The 19,654-nt window shown below is 41.3% G+C and overlaps 1 protein-coding gene across 2 annotated transcripts in view; it reads right to left on the bottom strand.

Annotated features, from left to right (window-relative positions):
• Nucleotides 1-19,654, bottom strand: part of SLC9A2 (solute carrier family 9 member A2) — a 101,037-nt gene that overhangs the window by 52,969 nt on the left and 28,414 nt on the right. For both annotated transcript variants that reach the window (XM_054475197.2, XM_054475198.2), the window contains exons 2-3: nucleotides 9,719-10,182; nucleotides 1,960-2,210 (exon numbers count right to left, since the gene is read on the bottom strand). In XM_054475197.2, coding sequence (XP_054331172.1) covers nucleotides 1,960-2,210; nucleotides 9,719-10,182 — 715 coding nt within the window. The remainder of the gene's footprint in view (nucleotides 1-1,959; nucleotides 2,211-9,718; nucleotides 10,183-19,654) is intronic.

Here is a 19,654-nt window from a genome sequence, read left to right as displayed (position 1 = left end):
ACAACACTGCTGGAAACTGGATACTAAGTCCCGCCTCCACACTCTTTTTAGAGACCTTGTAACTAGCTGGTCATACATTTTCAATGACACTGGCCAAAGAACAGTGAGGAAACTGGAAGTCATACAAATGATATGAATAGCAACCAGAAAGACACGGAACATTTCATTACTGGGTCAAACTAGATTAATGCGTTGCTTTATTTAGGTTTCTCTGTGAAACAAAAAACCACCCAACCTGTAACTCAGGGCTTTCATGACCCCAGGTTCCACTCTCTTTGTGTAGGGGGTCTTCAACTTCCTCCACCACAAACCTCATCTGCTTCTGACACAGACATGCTGATACATGGCAAAAGTCAAACTAGCCCCCAATCAAATGATCATCTTAATCAGATTGGAAGAGAAAATTTCAGGAAGATCTAGGCTTATGCTTATAGCTGCAAAATTCTAAATATGTATGGCAGGTCCTAGCATTTAGCCTAGTGCATATGGAGCTGTAAATACATATTTATCGAAGTAAAAAAAAAATGTAAAAGCATTCCATTACTAAGTATTTCTCACTGACCGTATACAGGGTCTTACCATAATGGAATAGAAGCTTGTTTTTGGAAGCTACAAAAACATCGACACCCAATGAGCAGCCTCCGCCTCCTTCAAAGTGATCCTCCAAATGCTACAACAGGATTCGAACTCCATCATTCATCAGCCTACTTGTCTAACTTCTCAAAAACTTCCTTCAGAACCAGTTAGTGCATGAGACACTAACCATATCTTTAGTAAATAAACAATTCCTGGCTTTATACATTTCCTGCTTTATAATCCTGCATCTTTGTTTAAAAAGCTAAACCGGCTGGCCGCGGTGGCTCACGCCTGTAATCCCAGCATTTTGGGAAGCCAAGGTGGGTAGATCACGATGTCAGGAGATTGAGACCATACTGGCTCACAGGGTGAAACCCCGTCTTTACTAAAAATACAAAAAAATTAGCCGGGCATAGTGGAGGGCGCCTGTAGTCCCAGCTACTCAGGAGGCTGAGGCAGGAGAATGGTGTGAACCTGGGAGGCGGAGCTTGCAGTGAGCCGAGATCGCGCCCCTGCACTCCAGCCTGGGCAACTGAGTGACTCCGTCTCAAAAAAAAAAAAGCTAAACTGAAATTGCATGGTCACAACTCTCATTTGCTGATTTTGCTTTGAATGACTAAGCTGTTATCCCAAATCAAATCTACCATTCAAAATATTTCTATGACTAAGGTTATGCCAATGAATATCCATAAGCCATTCCAGAACTCCAAGAGTAGCTTGGGATGCAACTTTGTTGGAATAAGCTTATAGGTTCCCATGTGGACAACCCTGATTGGGCATCAAGCTCATACAATTCTTGGTGCCTGAGCAAGATCCACCCCAACAGTTTTATTTCATGAGACCCAGAAGAATGTTTAAGCAGCTTTCTATCTGAGCAACAGATCATGGTAGCATAAGTTTTGCTGATATATATTTCCATTTCTTTGTAACAAAACATAAGAAAAATCTTTTTTTTTTTTTTAGACAGAGTCTCACTGTGTGGCCCAGACAGGAGTGAAGTGGCACAATCTCGGCTCACTGCAAGCTCTGCCTCCCGGGTTCATGCCATCCTCCTGCCTCAGCCTCCCGAGTAGCTGGGACTACAGGTGCCCACCACCACGCCTGGCTAATTTTTTGTATTTTTAGTAGAGATGGGGTTTCACCGTGTTAGCCAGGATGGTCTCGATCTCCTGACCTTGTGATCCACCCATCTCGGCCTCCCAAAGTGCTGGGATTACAGGCATGAGCCACTGCACCTGGCCGAAAAATCTATTTTAAATTTTTCTTAAAAGAATAAGAAAACCTAGTGTTTCATATAACTTATTCAACTTTACTATCTTGGTTGACAGTGCATGCATTCATTGAAATGTCATCATCCAGCACTTTTAACAAAGAAGTACTTACGCCATGATGCCCGAGAGGTGAAACATTTCGGCTGTGATGTAGGACAAATAACTGTACAGGAAAACAAAGAGTGGCTCGATCACTCGGATATTATGGGTGAATCGAGTAGTAAATGCCGCTATAAAGCCTAGGAAGATGCCAATCAGCACCCCACCAATTCCCACAACAAAGAAGTTGGCGATTCCCGCAAACACATCAATGGTCTCAATGGTTTTCATCTGGCAAAATGACTTGAACAAGTTGTACAGGACCTGCAGGAAAAAGAAAACACCTTGTCAAGACCCTTTCCCATTTCCCCATTGTCACTCTGGGCACAAACACATCTACCTGGCCTTCTAATAAGGACATTTCTTCTGTGTACCCAAGTAGGAAAGTGACAATCATTGTGTATTCATTTGTCTCATATTTTAATACCATAGCTTTAAACTAACCAAAAAACCTTTCAATAAAAGTGAGTTGTCAGGGAATTTATTTCTAAAAGTAAGGGAGAGGCAATTTCAAAGTTATTGCATAACTTATTCCAAAAACATTATTTTTTCCAGATATCATCTGAAAGATTATTTTAAAATATTTGTTTGCTACCCAGCACACCCAGCTCATGTTACCATTGCTTGGTAAGTAATATGACAGCGAGAAAGCTTATCAGTGCTGCTGTGAACACATTTACCTTATAAGGTCCTATTGTGGAGCCACATGACAGAAGGGACCCACGCATCAGGACAGGTACCTAAGATGAGTCAGTCATCCTCCCAGTCACCAGTTCCTCGCTCCACACTCCACCTCCTCTCCCCGCCCACACATACATGTCTGGTGTAACTGAGACACACCCAAAGGAATTTTCTTCAAGCAAAGAGGCAGCAAACTCATATGTGTGTGTGTTTGTGTGCATCTGCTGAAACTTCATACATATTTTGTATATGAAACACTAGGTTTTCTTATTCTTTAAGAACAATTAAAAATAGATTTATCTTACATTTTGTAACAAAGAAATGGGAATGTACATCAGCAAAACTTCATGCTGTAATGAGACTGCTCTGTTGTTCTTTTTTTTTTTTTTTTTTGAGTCTCACTCTGTCACTCAGGCTGGAGTACAGTGGCGCGATCTTGATCTCAACTTACGGCAATCTCTGCCTCCCGGGTTCAAGCCATTCTCCTGCCTCAGTCTCCCAAGTAGCTGAGATTACAGCAGGCGCCACCACACCCGGCTAATTTTTGTGTTTTTCATAGAGATGGGGTCTCACCATGTTGGCCAGGCTGGTCTCGAACTCCTGACCTCAAGAGATCCACCCACCTCAGCCTCCCAAAGTGCTAAGATTACAGGCATGAGCCACCACACCCAGCCTGTTGTTTAGTTCTTTACATAGTCTTGGTTTAATGAAGCCTTCAAGAATGTCAGGCACTTCATGTCTGGTGGACAATATGCTTTCAACTTGTGTCTGGGGCCACTCAGCGAACTGAAATGGAAAGTCATGGCTGCAGCCCCACCACTTTCTTTTCACAAAATAAGCAAGTCAAATACCAGCCAAGCAGGTGGCCTGCTTCTTTTTCACTGTAATATTTACAACTCTGGGAGCACCTGGAATCTCCAGGAAAACCGACTGATAAGGACATTAGGGAGAAACGCTATGCTACACCCTCATTTGGGTTCTGAGAAACTCAAAACTGATCCCGTTTGTTCAAGGTCAAATGACACAAAACATCAGAGGCAATCTTAGCATCCAAGTCTCCTGACCTCCTGATTAAGTTGTTCAAGGTTCAGTCATGGGAGAGTGAAGTCATACTGCCTGGTAAGCAGTGTGCGGCCTGGCAAATGCCATCTCACTTTTTCTACTTCACTTTATGGTCATAGCCTACCACGATATGGGTTTAATATGTTATTTTTTTCTCCTTTCTGCTTGATTATGAGCTCCTTGTGATCAATCAACACCTTACTACAATTTACATCTTCCAAGTTGCCTAGTAGATGACAACAAACGTCTGTTGGCTTTGAAAAATAGTGGATTATTTCCTAGGAAACAGTGAACTTTTCCTTTCCCTAATTGTTGGTGTAACACTCGAGATCATTTGCCACCCTACCACTAAGAAATGACTTCAGAGAAGAACAAGAGAGACTCATTCTCCTGAAAACTTAAATATTTTAAAGGCATCATTGTTTGCCAGACAGAAAAGAAAATGGCTCCATGTAGTACCCACTTCCACTTTGAACCTGCTGTCAGCATCAGTTTTCATTGGCATCAACACGCCACAGTTACTTCCTGAGACAGGATCACAGATGTGCTATATATACCCCTTGCCTCCAAACAGCCAAAGGCAAAAGGGACGGTCACCAGTGTCCCAGAGGAGAGGCGGGTTTCCCAGCCATCTGCTTCTGCATGGACAGCCTCTCTCCAGGGCCACTCAGGCACCACAGTTCTGTCTCCGGCCTCCAGCCTGCACCTAGGAGGCTTATCTCTTCTTTGCTCTAATCCCACTGCAGCCACTACAAGACCTACTTCCTTCAAAGGCTGCCACTCCATTTTCACGTCAGGAAGGCCTCATAGTCTCAAAACACCTGGTACGCATTTTTTTTTTAAACTGCTTTCTAACACACTTCAGATTGCGAAGGATTTCATCACTGTTCCATAAAACACACCGTGTTTATTCACTCCTGCTCCTGGTTTTCTTTCCTTGTCCTTTCTCTTGCCGGCAACCTGCTCCTAAACCTAGGGAACCTTTACCTATCTTCCAAGGCACAGCTGAGCTGCTGTTGCCCCCAGGAGCCCTCCTGCACCCCTCCAGCCTTTGCAAATACCCGGCCCTCTGACCTCCTGCACCACAGATGATCTCCCAGAACATTCAGCATCTTGTACTGTTGGTGCTGAGTTTTGAGTGAGTGCCTCATGTCCCCAACAAAACTAGAAATTCCTTTAGCACAGAGCTGAGTCTCCTTCTCCTTTTCCTCCCTCTCATCTCTACACCCTAGTCCATCCAGTGCACTGAAGAGTTCTCTGAGGGAAGCCCAGGTACTCCTTCCACAGATTAATGGGCATCTGCAGCTGGGTCACACATTCCTAATCCTTACAAAACTATTTTCCTGGCAACTTAATGCATGAAATCTATCAAAGGTACAGCCTGTCTTAAATCCCCCCTTAGACTCTGCAAAGAGTTAAGATGGGTCACAGGCACTGTACTCTCAGCACATTGGGCCAAAGCTCCATTTTGATCCTTCTCCTGCCTGAGATGCCACGGCAGTGTCAGAGCTAATATCTCAGGTAGAAGCGTTACCTTAACAACCAGAAAGCTTTCCACAACCTCCCACCTGTTTTACACTGAACCTGATACCTAGTTAGTGATCAGCACGAGATAAAATTCTTCTGGTTACAACTGGCCAAAACCACATACTTAGTTCATTCCAGTTAAATCCTTTAATTGTATTATGAGGGAATCATGCCGAAAAGTGTTTTAGAATTTTAATTTATATAGGTATATGTGTTATGTGTATATATTATGTATGTGGGCTACAAATGCCTCTAGTGAGTTGGTGCAAAGTTGGTCTCCCCTTGACACTTGTATTCTTAGATTAAAATGTCAGTGATACCTTTGTACTAAATTCTGTCATGGGCTAATTTGACAGCTTTGAAATCTTTCAAATAATCAAAGCTATACTGCTTAATGATATTTTTAAATAGCAAACATATATATATATATAAACATTAGGAGTTATGAACTTTGAACTTTGATTTTAAAAGTACACTAATTCTGTGAAATCATATAAAGCAAGGGTGCAAATTATACAAATACAGTTGTCTATCAGAATGGCTCTGTTTCAGAAAAAAAAAAAATGTTCAGGTAATTTCTTCCTGTATGAAACATACAGGATAATCATTTTGCATACGAAATTTTAGAACTATTCTGCTGTTTGCAAAATCAAAATTAAGATCCAAGTGTTCACTGCTTACCCTCCATCTTCCTAAAGTTACTTTCCACTCCACAGCACACAGTGACCGGGCCTCTGGGGTCCATTACTGGCTTCTGTCTACAGAGCCAGCTCTCCTTAACCAAGCCTGGTTATGAGCAGATGGAGGAAACTCTTTAAGTCTTCTTGGAAAATTTATTGGAATATTCAGCGGCTGCATTAACATGTTCTAGAAATAACCTGAAAAATCTTTGCCTAATAGGGAAATTTTGGAAAGTTTTCACGCAACATTTATTCTAACGGAAAACACAACAATCCTATTTAAAAACCACACCTTTATTTTTTTCAATTGTCATGTCTTTAGTTGCTTCTAGTTATTGTACAGTTATTGTAGCTACTACAGCCTTGTACAATAGCATGAAGTGTTTGATCTGCAATTTATACAATCCATTTCTCTTGCTTTGAGACATTTTCATGCTAAGCTTTCTTCACTTCAGCTTTTCAAGCTCAGTGTTGAATTTATCATAATTTGGGAAAGGAGTTAATGGCACTAACCTACCATGTTACCCATCCTCGAGATTATATACTGTGACAATGAATTTTCTCTGATTAACCTCTATTCTTCTATCTGCAACTCCTAGTGACTCATCATTTTTGCCATAGGCATCATGGTCCTTATTTTTAATACCTTTCCAAAGTCCGTGAGTTCCTTAAACTAACCCCTATTCTTCTATCTGCAACTCCTAATGACTCATCGTTTTTGCCATAGGCATCATGGTCCATATTTTTAATACCTTTCCAAAGTCCGTGAGTTCCTTAAACTAACCCCTATTCTTCTATCTGCAACTCCTAGTGACTCATAGTTTTTGCCGTATGCATCATGGCCCATATTTTTAATACCTTTCCAAAGTCCGTGAGTTCCTTTAACCTCTCCTACGGATAAGCCTGAATGAATGAATCAAAGAATCTTCCATAAAACATCTCCACCTCTATTCTTTGAAGGTACCTGACTAGGAGATAAAATTAGAATTTTTGACACCATTGTTCTAATTATTCTTAACACACGCTCAATTCGGTACAGGACTCAGACAATTCAGCGAGAGAAATGTCTAGTAGTTTATTCTTTGGCAAACCTGTGGGCACGCCCTGATATCTTGTGGTTCTGGCTTTGAGGGTCCATGGACTCTCAGCCAGGGCAAGTAAGTTACCAAGGGAGGCCCTTAGATATGAAACCACGACAGTGGTTCTGACTGACAGGCTCTGGCCATTCCTTGATAAGAGCTTCCACCTCAAAGCACCAGCCAGGGCCTTGCCCTGTCTGTGCCCTCCTTCTGAGTGGAGTGACAAGCTCTCACTTTGGCCGCCTGCCTTCCCTGGGTCAGCCCTCCCTTTCTCTCCATAAAACCACAGTTGTGCCTCTGTGCCTCCTGAGAGGAAGCACAGGGTGTGCGTTTGGATGGCCTGCTACCTTTGCATACTCTAAACAGTGACTTAGCCAGACCCTATCCTGAGATCTGATTCAGGACAAACTCAAAGAATGGACCACTGAAGCTGGAAACCATCATTGTCAGCAAACTATTGCAAGGACAAAAAGCCAAACACCACATGTTCTCACTCATAGGTGGGAATTGAACAATGAGAACACATGGACACAGGAAGGGGAACATCACACACTGGAGCCTGTTGTGGGGTGGGGGGAGTGGGGAGGGATAGCATGAGGAGATATATCTAATGTTAAATGGCGAGTTAATGGGTGCAGCACACCAACATGGCACATGTATACATATGTAACAAACCTGCACGTTGTACACATGTACCCTAAAACTTAAAATATAATAAAAAAAAAAAAGAATGGACCACTGAGATGTCTGAATAAAAATTTGATCAGAGGTAGGAAAGCAGTGTGGAGGCCTAGTGTGTCATTCTGAAACTAATTTGACTCTACTGAGCTGCCCTAGAAGGACTGCAACAGGCACTCTTATTTCTCTGTAAAGTTCCCTTTGCACTAAATAGACTTACTCCAGGAATTCCCATTCAAATGTCTGCAGTCTTCCTCAACAGGGTAAAATTTACATATCGAGCATAAGTCAGAATGGAAAACTTCATGCCTTCTGCCTCTGGAAATTAGAATGAGTTATAAAATGTCTCTACTATTATGGCAGTTTCCCAGTTAAAATTTAATATCGGTAAGTTAATGACTACTCAGTTCATGAATAATGGAATATATGAAGTGGATTTTGTTACTTAAGTGAGGTAACTTAGCTGTCTTAAAATATCTATACTATGAATTTTGATCGATAAATTATCTTCTGTATAATAATGTTCACATGAAGTTAATGGATGCCCTTAGAGATGATATTTTATTCATTCTGAGGATTTGCTTTTGCAGTAGAATACAGGCTAACAGAGAATAAATCAGTTTCTATGTAGGCTTTTATTTTATTATTATTATTACTATTGAGATGGAGTCTCACTCTGTTGCTCAGGCTGGAATGCAGTGGCATGATCTCGGCTCATTGCAATCTCTGCCTCCCTGGCCCAAGCGACCCTCTCACTTCAGCTTCCCAAATAGCTGGGATAACAGGCCCTCACCACCACGCCCAGCTAATTCTTTTTTTTTTTTTTTTTTGTATTTTTAGTAGAGACAGGGTTTCACCATGTTGGCCAGGCTTGTCTCGAACTCCTGACCTTTAAGTGATCTGCCTGCCTCAGCCTCCCAAAGTGCTGGTATTATAGGCATGAGTCTCTGCACCCAGCCTACTATGTAGACTTTTAAATGAGTCAGGAATGGCATTTTAATGATAAGAGCAAATGGAGAGGGAATTAAAAATTAAGTCCTTTAAACACAATCTTTTTCTGCCTCACTTTTCTTATCTGAATAATGGGAGGAATGCCTGTTTCATAATTTGTCATAGAGACCTGAACACAGAGGGAGAATTCACAAGTTAGTGGCTATCATTACTGTCACCTTTACTACTACCGAGGTGTGGCTAACAGAAAACAGCATCATCAGTGCTCCCTAACTGATTTATCAGTCGAGCATCACTGGAGTGTCTTTAACTGGTGGACACAGAGCTCTTTGGAGGTGTGTGGGTAAAAGGAGAGGCTTTCTCATCCCTTCTCTCAACCCTTGCCTGTGTTCAGAAGGCAGGGTAGAAGTAAATTCTGCTAACCTTAAGATCATAACAGCCCCTGACTCTAATTACAGGTAATCTAAGACAGAGTTACAAATAATTTGTGCCTTCTGAGTAAATACTCATTTATGAGAAGGTGATGAAGGCCAGAAATGTGCTGGTTGAATAGTAACAGAAAGTGAGCAGTGAGCGTGTGACAAAAACTTTCCATAAAATCATTAACATGATAACTAAAGCATCCCCAGATAGAGAATGCCACTTAGCAGGTATCATTTCAGCTGTATTATATACATTGGATACTGACAGTATTACTTCTCACAAAGAACTCTGGGATCTGAAGTCTTTTAAGTTATGATTGAAGACCATCATTTTTGAAAATGCCAAAATGATACATCATCAGAGTTGCAAAGGCCAAAATCATATGTTCCTCTGGCATGAACAGGGCCTTGTCAGCACAGACCAGCTACATATTTTGCAGGGCCTCGTGCAAAATGAGACTGAGGAGACAGTTTTATGATAAAAAATAAATTATAAATAATGAGTTTAAAAGTATTAAGAATTACAAGACAGTGACGTCAGAGCATTAAACCAAGTGAAGGGCCTTGGGCAACTGCTCATGAAACCACCCTGTGTGCCGGGTCTTGCCCCTGCCAGTTGAGGTGCAGAGAGCCACCGCAGGTAGCTGGGCAGCCCCCACCTATTGGAGTCATGCAGCGTGAATGTGACTCACCACTGTTACCGCATCATTCAGCAGGGACTCTCCAAAGACCAGGATGTAGAGCTGCTCATTGACGTGAATGTTCTCAAAGACAGCAAGCACAGCCACAGGATCCACAGCTGAGATTAAACTGCCAAACAGCAGGTTCTGGAGCAAAGTGATGTCGCTGAGGCCGAATGCTTCGATCTGGCAGATACCAAACAAAGACACACCAATGCCAATGGAATTCCAAAGTGTCCCTACCACAGCATACCAGAAAATGGTGCCAATGTTTTCAAAGAATGGGCGAGTGGGCATGAAATAGCCGGCATCCAGCACGATGGGTGGGAGGAGGTACAAGAAAAACACATCAGTCTTCATTGCAGGGGGAGACTTCTCATCAACACCAAAAATAATCCCGCCTAGTAGAAGTCCAACCATTATAAGAAGGCAGCTCTCAGGCACTATTGTGGGCAACTTGTGATACAGATGGAAGCCTGGTAAGGAAAAAATAAAAACACAAAACTTGGGTTATGGAGGAATTTTGGAGACAGGAAATTGGTTCCCTTTGATAGAACCAGTGGGTCCTATTTCACCATCTCCCAAGTCAGTATCACTGTCTTTACAATGGCTTCCCAGATTACAAAGCAAACCAGAGATTTCCCTTAAAACTATTCATGAAGCACATGTAGACAAAAAATTAATGTTACATTAAAATTGGAGTGCTATAGGTACACATTATCTACATCGTACAGATTTTATTTTTTCTAAACCCCTACTGAGATTTTCTTCAATATTGGAACTGTGGAAATGAAATAACACAATTTTATTATTATTATTTTATTTTTATTTTTTTGACATGGAGTCTTGCTCTGTCACCCAGGCTGGAGTGCAGTGGCGCAATCTTGGCTCACTGCAACCTCTGCCTCCCGGGTTCAAGCAATTATCCTTGCCTCAGCCTCCCGAGTAGCTGGGATTATAGGCATGCACCACCATGCCTCGCTGATTTTTGTATTTTTAATAGAGACGGGGTTTTGCCATGTTGGCCAGGCTGGTCTCGAACTTCTGACCTCAGGTGATCCACCCGCCTCGGCCCCTCAAACTTCTGGGATTACAGGCATGAGTAACTGCGCCCGGTGCAATTTTATATTTGAAACAATTCAGTGATTTCTAAAACATTTTCAGATGTGACATTTCATTTCATCCTCATAAAAACCCTAATGAGTAGGCAAGGCAGTTATTTTCATGCTTTGTAAAAATGTAAGCGGGAATTGAAGCTGAAAGAGATCCAGGGTCTTATTATCAAGGTGGTTGGGTCACAGCCCATCTTTAGATTACTACTCTCATCTGTGGCATTCAGAAACATTGGCAATTTATTTATTTTTAATGTCTGATTCTTGCATTTGGAACACTGAATAGGTTTAATATTTGAGACGTTTGCTCCTTCAGAGACAACCCAATCAATTCGTCGGGATGCCTCAAGTAACTACTCTATGAGGGGCATAAACGCGCCATGATTTCTAATCTCAAATACTTCCCAATCAAGCTCTCAAAATGTATTTATGACTTACTCTAATACAAGGCAAAGTGTGGTCAAGCCCCAGCCAAGTGCTATGGAAACAGAGGAAGAGGAAGTCTGCTTAGGAAGACCCAGAGCAGGGCAATATCTGGGCAGGGCTTAAAAGACAGACATTAAACAGAGCCATAAAGGGGCTTCTCTAGTAAATGGAAAAATGGTGGGAAATATCCACTTCTTAATTCATGGTAGAGCCCATTGTGGCTTTAAAATGGAGAACATGTTAAGAGGAGGCCTGTAGGGAAAGAGGAGAGAGATGTGAGTTGGGCCAGCACGTGGAGGCAACCTGGAAAGTGATAACACACGAAGGTCACTGGACAGAGCTTAAGTTTGGAGAGCACTTATTTGCAAGACAACAGCAGTCATCCTTCAGGCATTCAATACATTTTAGAACTAAAGCAGAATATGAGAATGCTACGCTTTGGCAGTCCCCCCTCTAAAACTCAGGTGTTGCCAACATGATAGCCTTAAGAGGTGGAGCCTTTAAGGGGTGATTAGGCCATGAGGGCTCCTTCCTCATTGGTGGGTTGAAGGCCCTTACAACAGAGGCTTCTCACAGCATTGCTGGTTGGTTTGCTCTTCTGCTCTCACATGCCTTCTGCCTTCTGCCATGTGAGGCTGAAACAAGAAGGCACTCACCAGACACCAAATGCCAGTGCCCTGAGCTTAGACTGCCCAGACTCTGGAACTGTGAAAACGTAAATGTTCTTTATAAATTATCCAATTGTGGTCTTCTGTTATATAGCAACAGGAACAGAGTAGGACAGAAATTTATCTGAATTATAGAAAGATAATACAGTCATTCACCACATTCAATGTTTCAGTGAACAATTGACCACATATATGATGGTGGTTCCACAAAACTATCATGGAGCTGAAAAATTCCTGTTGCCTAGTGATGCCTTTGTGATCCTGACCCTATGTAGACTTAGGCTGATGTGTATGTTTATGTCTTGTTTTTAACAAAAAAGTTTAAATATCAACAAACTATTTTTTAATTTACAAAGCTTATAGAATAAGGGTATAGGCCAGGCGCGGTGACTCACACCTGTAATCCCAGCATTGTGGGAGGCTGAGGCAGGTGAATCATCTGAGGTCAGGAGTTTGAGACCAGCTTGGCCAACATGGTGAAAACCCATCTCTAGTAAAAATACAAAAATTAGCTGGGTGTGGTGCGGGTGCCTGTAATCCCAGCTACTTGGGAGGCTGAGGCTGGAGAATCGCTTGAATCCAGGAGACGGAAGTTGAACTCCAAAAAAAAAAAAAAGAATAAGGGTATAAAGAAAGAAAACATTTTTGTGTTGCTGTACTGTACAATGTGTTTGTGTTTCAAGCTAAGTGTTATTACAAAAAAGCCATTTTTAAATAAATTTAGCATAATGTACAGAGTTTATGAAGTCTACAGTAGTGTGCAGTAATGTCTAGGAGTTCACATTCACTCACCACTCACTGACTCACCCAGAGCAATCTCCCGTCCTGCAAACTCCATTTACGGTAAGTGCCTTATACAGGTGGACCACTTTTAATCCTTTATACTACATTTTTATGATGCCTTTTCTATGTCTAGATCTGTTTAAATACATAAATAATTGTTGTTGTGTTACAAATACCTACAGTATTCAGTACAGTAACATGCTGCACAGTTTGTAGACTAGGAGCAATAGGCTGGTAGATGACATCATATACATCATAGGCTAGGTGTGTGGTAAGCTGTACCACCTAGGTTTGTGTAAGCACACCCTATGATGTTCACACAATGAGAAAATCGCCTAAAGATGCGTTTCGCAGAATGTATCCCCTTTGTTAAGTGATAAATGACTATTAAAGTGATAGAATAAGTCCTTAGATACTTACAGTCACAGAAGTTTTAGTAAGTAAATCCTAAGAGTTTACAAACAGGACTAAAACCATAGCACTAAACATTTTGTGAGCCAAATCAATATAACTGTAAAAATTTGAAAATGTTTAAAGAACTGTTAAATAATAAAGTGATCATCTGTATGTTGAGCATTCAAATCTAGCTTTATTTTGATATTCATACTACAGAAGGCTCCAGTAATTTGTGGGAACTAAATGTATTCAGTGGGTGCAGCTGCTCTTTACCTACGACCTCTGGCAAGCCCACTGACCTCATTGATAAATGAGGAAATAAAAAAGTTCCCTGAAAACCATGCCTCTGTTCCCCTAAGCTGACTCCTGCTTCTATGTGCACCTGCTACTGTGTGATAAGAGTCAGCCAACAGCAGCATCTCCAGTCCCCTAATATCCAAATGCAATCACCTCCTTTCCTTAACGCGGTAGCAATCTGGAGGTTTCTGCCATGGGCCTGCAGTGTGCCATCGGAGGACTGCCCCCTTACTCGAAACCCAGCCCTCCCACTCTCTGCCTGTGATTGTGGAAAGGTTCCTAACATGCCCAGGCCCCACCTACTCATCTGTGAAACAGACACAAATGCACCTGCTGGGTAAAAAACTGTACCTATAACCAGGCAGTCAACTGCACGGTACTTACCACTGTGCCTCTAACATCACAAATCCCTCCAAATTTTAGTTGTCTTCCCTTCCTATATGTAAGAAGGCAAGAGAAAACAGTTTTAAAGAAATGCACAGAAGCCACAGGATCCATGGAGACAAACAGGAAAATGGATGACGACTGGTTTTGGAGGCTCCCATTTCCTCTTTCACCTTTTTCTTTCCTTTCACTGACCCAGCAGCCTCAGAGACCCATGCTTTCACATGGGGTGCTGCTCTTCTTGCTGTATCAAAAGGATATTCTCATTCCTAAGGTTGGAGAATAGAAAGCTAGGGAAAAGAGAAAAAGGAAGGAACAGAAACTGCCGAAATGTATCACAGAGGCTAACGCGCCTGCCATGCTCAGGCAATGAGACTGATCCTGACCAGAAACTCGGGCAAGCAGAAACAACCAAGAAGCAGCAAATAAAACACGGCAAAATAAATGCAGGATGCAGTTAGAATGAAGACCAACCAGAACAGTGTGCCAAAGGAGGCATGGAAGAAGCGAGGCAGAGGAAAATCCAGGGGAATTTTGTTGCTGCAGAAAGGAACAGCAACAAACCCAGGGACGCTTGTTGAAAAAAATAAGACAGTTTCATGTGTTCAAATCTGTACTCCTTTCTTTTATGAGTACTCGGGTCATTCAGAATTGACCTGAATGACCCTTTCTTAAAGTAGGACAGCAGTTACTGAGTTTGCCAAATTGTTTCATTGGCAAGAAGAGATTAAATGAAGGGTGGTCACACAAAATCTTAGTTCGGTGCTTTTTGGTGAACATAAGCAGAGAAACTGTGTTGTGTAACATGCTCTCTGATGGCATAAAAGATTTTCTGGGCAGGTGTCTGTGCTTTGATGAACTACCAAAGTAAAACTCATCAGCTAAGTAATTAGTGACAACAAACAAAAGAAGGCTTCTTAAATTTCATTATTCACAGAATAAAATAAATAAAACATTAGAAATGTGCATGCATTTATGGCTTTTCCTCCCCCAAGTATTTCTTGAAGAAGAAATGAACTTGAATAGAGAAAATTTGCTTTCTTGGAATCATCATCCTACCTGATATTATCAAGAAATATATCAGTTATTGGGGAAAAAATGTATCAGTCATTGACAAATGTATCAGTTATTAGGGGAAAAAAAAGCAAAGGAATTTTTGGATGACTTTTACAAGGCTGTCCACAAGCTACTGAAAGTACAACCTACTGTATAGTCCAGTGGTTGGCCAAGACTTTTCTGTTAAGGACCAGATAGTAATATTTTCAGCTTGTTGGCACAGAAGATAAGAGAAGGGCACAAATCGTTATAATACAAGATGGAAAGTGATAAATGCTATTAAAAAGGAGATGAGAAGTGGGGGTGTGAGGGTTCACTCAGAAGCAGAGACTCAAGAAGACTTCATGGAAGAGGTGGCATTAAGATTGCTGCATGTGGATTTTCCCATTCCAAGGAGAAGGAAGCCAAGCACAGGTTTGAGGAAAGGCTGGGCGCCATGGGAAAGAGGTGCATGACTGGCCTGGTTACAAGGTGCTTGGGCTGCAGGGGAGCAGAGGGGAGGGCTAAGCCAACAGGAAGAAGCCGTATCTCTGAAGAGCTGCCTCTGTTCTCTGAGCATGTGGGAGCTAGTGAAGAAACCTCAGAACCACCCTGTCTTCTGCCCATGGAGTGACAGGGAGAAGTCTCTCCCAAGAAACAAAAGAACCAGAGATTGGATTTGGAAGAAAGCAGATCAAGACTGGCCAATGAGTTAAACCAAACCGATGTGATTAACCACTAGTGAAAATAAGTATGTTTTCTTTAGTTAACATTTTCTTTTAAAATGTTGACTAAAACATTTAGGAACAGCCCAACTTTCAAATGGACCCATGCTTGGTCCCATAGAGTCTGGAAAAAGCCAGCCAGAACAAGGAGAGGCAAATGACAGAATGTGACTATTTAGCAATAAAAAAAGAACTCCTACATATAACAACAACAAAAACCCATATCTTTTGCAGATAGCACATAATATTAGAAAATTCAAGAAAAGCTTTATACATCAAGAATATTAAGGCATTACATATGATCGAGAAAAAGAGGAAGCCATAAAAATTACCAGCCTCATTCAATCATTTTTGTCATTCATTATGCATTTATTGAGACCTCAGGTGCTGGGGTGTAGCAATGTGTTAAACAAAACCTCTGCACTGGAGAGCTGCAGGCTAGTGTGGGAGACAGAAAATAAGTCAGTCAGCCAATAAAGACACAGTAGCACGCAGTGATGAGCACTGCAGACAAAAGCAGAGAGGATCCTTTTGATTGATGAGAGAATCCTCTTGAAGGATATTTTGTATCAATGTGCTCAGGGAAGCCTCATTGGTGAGTGACACCTGAACAAAGCCCTGAATGAAGTGAAGCCCTGAATAGTGAAAGAACTTTCCAGAGCAGGGAAGAAAAGAACAAGGGGACAAGCCCTGAGTTGGGAGCACCTTGAGCAAAGAGGTTGCTCTGGCTGGAGCTCGGAGAATGAAGCAGAACAAGGTAAGAAATGAGGACAGAGGGACAGAAAAATGCTAGAGCCTGCAGAGCCTGTGGCCCTGGGACAGACTTTGGTTATTTCCTGAGAGGCTTTTGAGCAGAGGAATGTCATGACCAGGTTCCCGCTGTTGAAAAACACTGCTGCCTTTGAAAACCAGAAGCAGGCAGGTCAGTGAGGAGTCTTTTTCAGCAATCCAGGAGAGGGCTGAGAGTGGCTTCCAACCATTAAAGTGGTGGTGAGTATGACAGGAGGGCGATGGGGGGTGTATTGTAACAGGTGCTCCAACAGAGTGTGCTGCTGGCCTGGATGAAGGATGTGAGACAGATGATCAGGGATGAATCCATAGTTTGGGGTTCAAACAAATGGGTAGAATGGGGTTATTTACTGAGATGGAAAGCAAAAGAAAGGCAGAAAATTTTAAGAGAGAAACTCAAGATGGTAAACGCCAATCAGAAATCCTTTAAAAATACCATGGAGCTTTAACAAATTGACAGCATGATTTAGCTAGAAGAAATGGCAGACGATTTCCAGGGAGCACTAGAGAAGAGCCATCACTTCTCAGAGTATGATGCCCCCCCCACACCACTGCTAAACACTCCCCCATACCACTGCTAAACACACCACCATATGTTCTTATTAACCCCATAATGGATGTCAGGGATAAAATAGTAAATCCACACAGTGAGGTACAGAGGTACATGAAGGTCATATAAAGTAAGGAGCTGTACAACAACAAGGAAAGAAAGCATAATTTAACCAGTGTTATAGGAACAGGCAGATAGAAATAGCAAACACATACCTACTACAGGTTTCTTTTTACTTCCACAACTGTGGAAAATTCCACGAAGGTCAAAGAGTTTAACATTAAACAAAAATAATCTACAAAAACAGAAAATAATTCTTTTTTATTATTTTTTATTTTACTTTAATTTCCGAGATACATGTGCAGAAGGTGCAAGTTTGTTACATAGGTATATATGTGTCATAGTGGTTTGCTGCACCCATCAACCCATCATCTAGGTTTTAAGCCCTACTTAGGTATTTGTCTTAATGCTGTCCTTCCTCTTGCCCCCACCTCCCTGACAGGCCCCAATGTGTAATGTTCCCCTCCTTGTGTCCATGTGTTCTCATTGTTCAACACCCACTTATGAACAATAACATGCAGTGTTTGATTTTCTGTTCCTGTGTTAATTTGCTGAGAATGATGGTTTCCAGCTTCATCCATGTCCCTGCAAAGGACATGAACTCATTCTTTTTTATGGCTGCATAGTATTCAATGGTGTATATGTGCCACATTTTCTTTATCCAGTCTATCATTGATGGACATTTGGGTTGGTTAGGAGTCTTTGCTATTGTGAATAGGTGAATAGCGCTGCATGCAAGAAACACACGTGTGCATGTCTCTTTATAGTACAATGATTTATAATCCTTTGGGTATATACCCAGTAATGGGATTGCTGAGTCAAATGGTAATTCTGGTTCTAGATCCTTGAGGAATCACCACACTGTCTTCCACAATGGTTGAACTAATTCATACTCCCACTGACAGTGTAAAAGCTTTCCTATTTCTCCACATCCTCTCCAGCATCTGTTGTTTCCTAACTTTTTAATGATCACCATTCTAACTGGTGTGAGATGGTATCTCGTGGTTTTGATTTGCATTTCTCTAATGACCAGTGATGATGAGCTTTTTTTCATGTTTGTTGGCCGCATAAATGTCTTCTTTGAGAAGCATCTGTTCATATCCTTTGCCGACTTTTTGATGGGGTTGTTTGTTTTTTTCTTGTAAATTTGTTTAAGTTCCTTATGGATTCTGGGTAATAGACCTTTGTCAGATGGATAGATTGCAAAAATTTTCTCCCATTCTGTAGGTTGCTTGTTCACTCTGATGATAGTTTCTTTTGCTGTGTGGAAGCTCTTTAGTTTAATTAGATTCCATTTGTCAATTTTGGCTTTTGTTGCAATTGCTTTTGGTGTTTTAGTCATGAAGTTTTTGCCCATGCCTGTGTCCTGAAGGGCATTGCCTAGGTTTTCTTCTAGAGTTTTTATGGTTTTAGGTTTTACACTTAAGCCTTTAATCCATCTTGAGTTAATTTTTGTATAAGGTGTAAGAAAGGGGTCCAGTTTCAGTTTTCTGCATATGGCTAGCCAGTTTTCCCAGCACCATTTATTAAATAGGGAATCCTTTCCCCATTACTTGTTTTTGTCAGGGTTGTTGAAGATCAGATGGTTGTGGGTGTGTGGTGTTATTTCTGAGGCCTCTGTTCTGTTCCACTGGTTTATATACCTGTTTTGGTATCAGTACCATGCTGTTTTGATTACTGTAGCCTTGTAGCATAGTTTGAAGTCAGGTAGTGTAATGCCTCCAGCTTTGTTCTTTTTGCTGAGGATTGTCTTGTCTATACAGCTTTTTTTGTTTCCATATGAAATTTAAAGTAGTTTTTTCCAGTTCTCTGAAGAAAGTCAATGGTAGCTTGATGGGGAGAGCATTGAATCTATAAATTACTTTGGGCAGTATAGACATTTTCATGATACTGATTCTTCCTATACATGAGCATGGAATTTTCTTCCATTTATTTGTGTCCTCTCTTATTTCCTTGAGTAGTAGTTTATAGTTCTCTTGAAGAGGTCCTTCATGTCCTTTGTAAGTTGTATTCCTATTTTATTTTCTTTGTAGCAATTGTGAATGGGAGTTCACTCATGATTCGGCTCTCTGTCTATTATTGGTGTATAGGAATGCTTGTGATTTTTGGACATTAATTTTGTATCCTGAGACTTGGCTGAAGTTGCTTATTAGGAGTTTTTGGGCTGAGAGGATGGGATTTTCAAAATATACAATCATGTCAGCTGCAAACAGAGACAATTTGAGTTCCTCTTTTCCTACTTGAATACTCTTTATTTCTTTCTCTTGCCTGATTGCCCTGGTCAGAACTTCCAATTCTATGTTGAATGGGAGTGGTGAGAAAGGGCATCCTTGTCTTGTGCTGGTTTTTAAAGGGAATGCTTCTACCTTTTGACCATTCAGTATGATATTGGCTATGGGTTTGTCATAAATAGCTCTTATTATTTTGAAATATGTCCCATCAATAACTAGTATATTGAGTGTTTTTAGTGTGAAGGCATGTTGAATTTTATTGAAGGCCTTTTCTGCATCTATTTCGATAATCATGTGGTTTTTGTCATTAGTTCTGTTAATATGATGGATTATGTTTATTGATTTGCGTATGTTGAACCAGCCTTGCATCTCAGGGATGAAGCCAGCTTGACTGTGGTGGATAAGCTTTTTGATGTGCTGCTGGATTCGGTTTGCAAGTATTTTATTGAGGATTTCTGCATCCATGTTCATCAAGGATATTGACCTGAAGAT

Source organism: Pongo pygmaeus, chromosome 12 (genome assembly GCF_028885625.2).
Source record: "Pongo pygmaeus isolate AG05252 chromosome 12, NHGRI_mPonPyg2-v2.0_pri, whole genome shotgun sequence".
Lineage (NCBI taxonomy): Eukaryota > Metazoa > Chordata > Mammalia > Primates > Hominidae > Pongo > Pongo pygmaeus.
The sequence above is the reverse complement of the archived record's forward strand: the minus strand, read 5'-3'. Positions and strand labels throughout refer to the sequence as shown.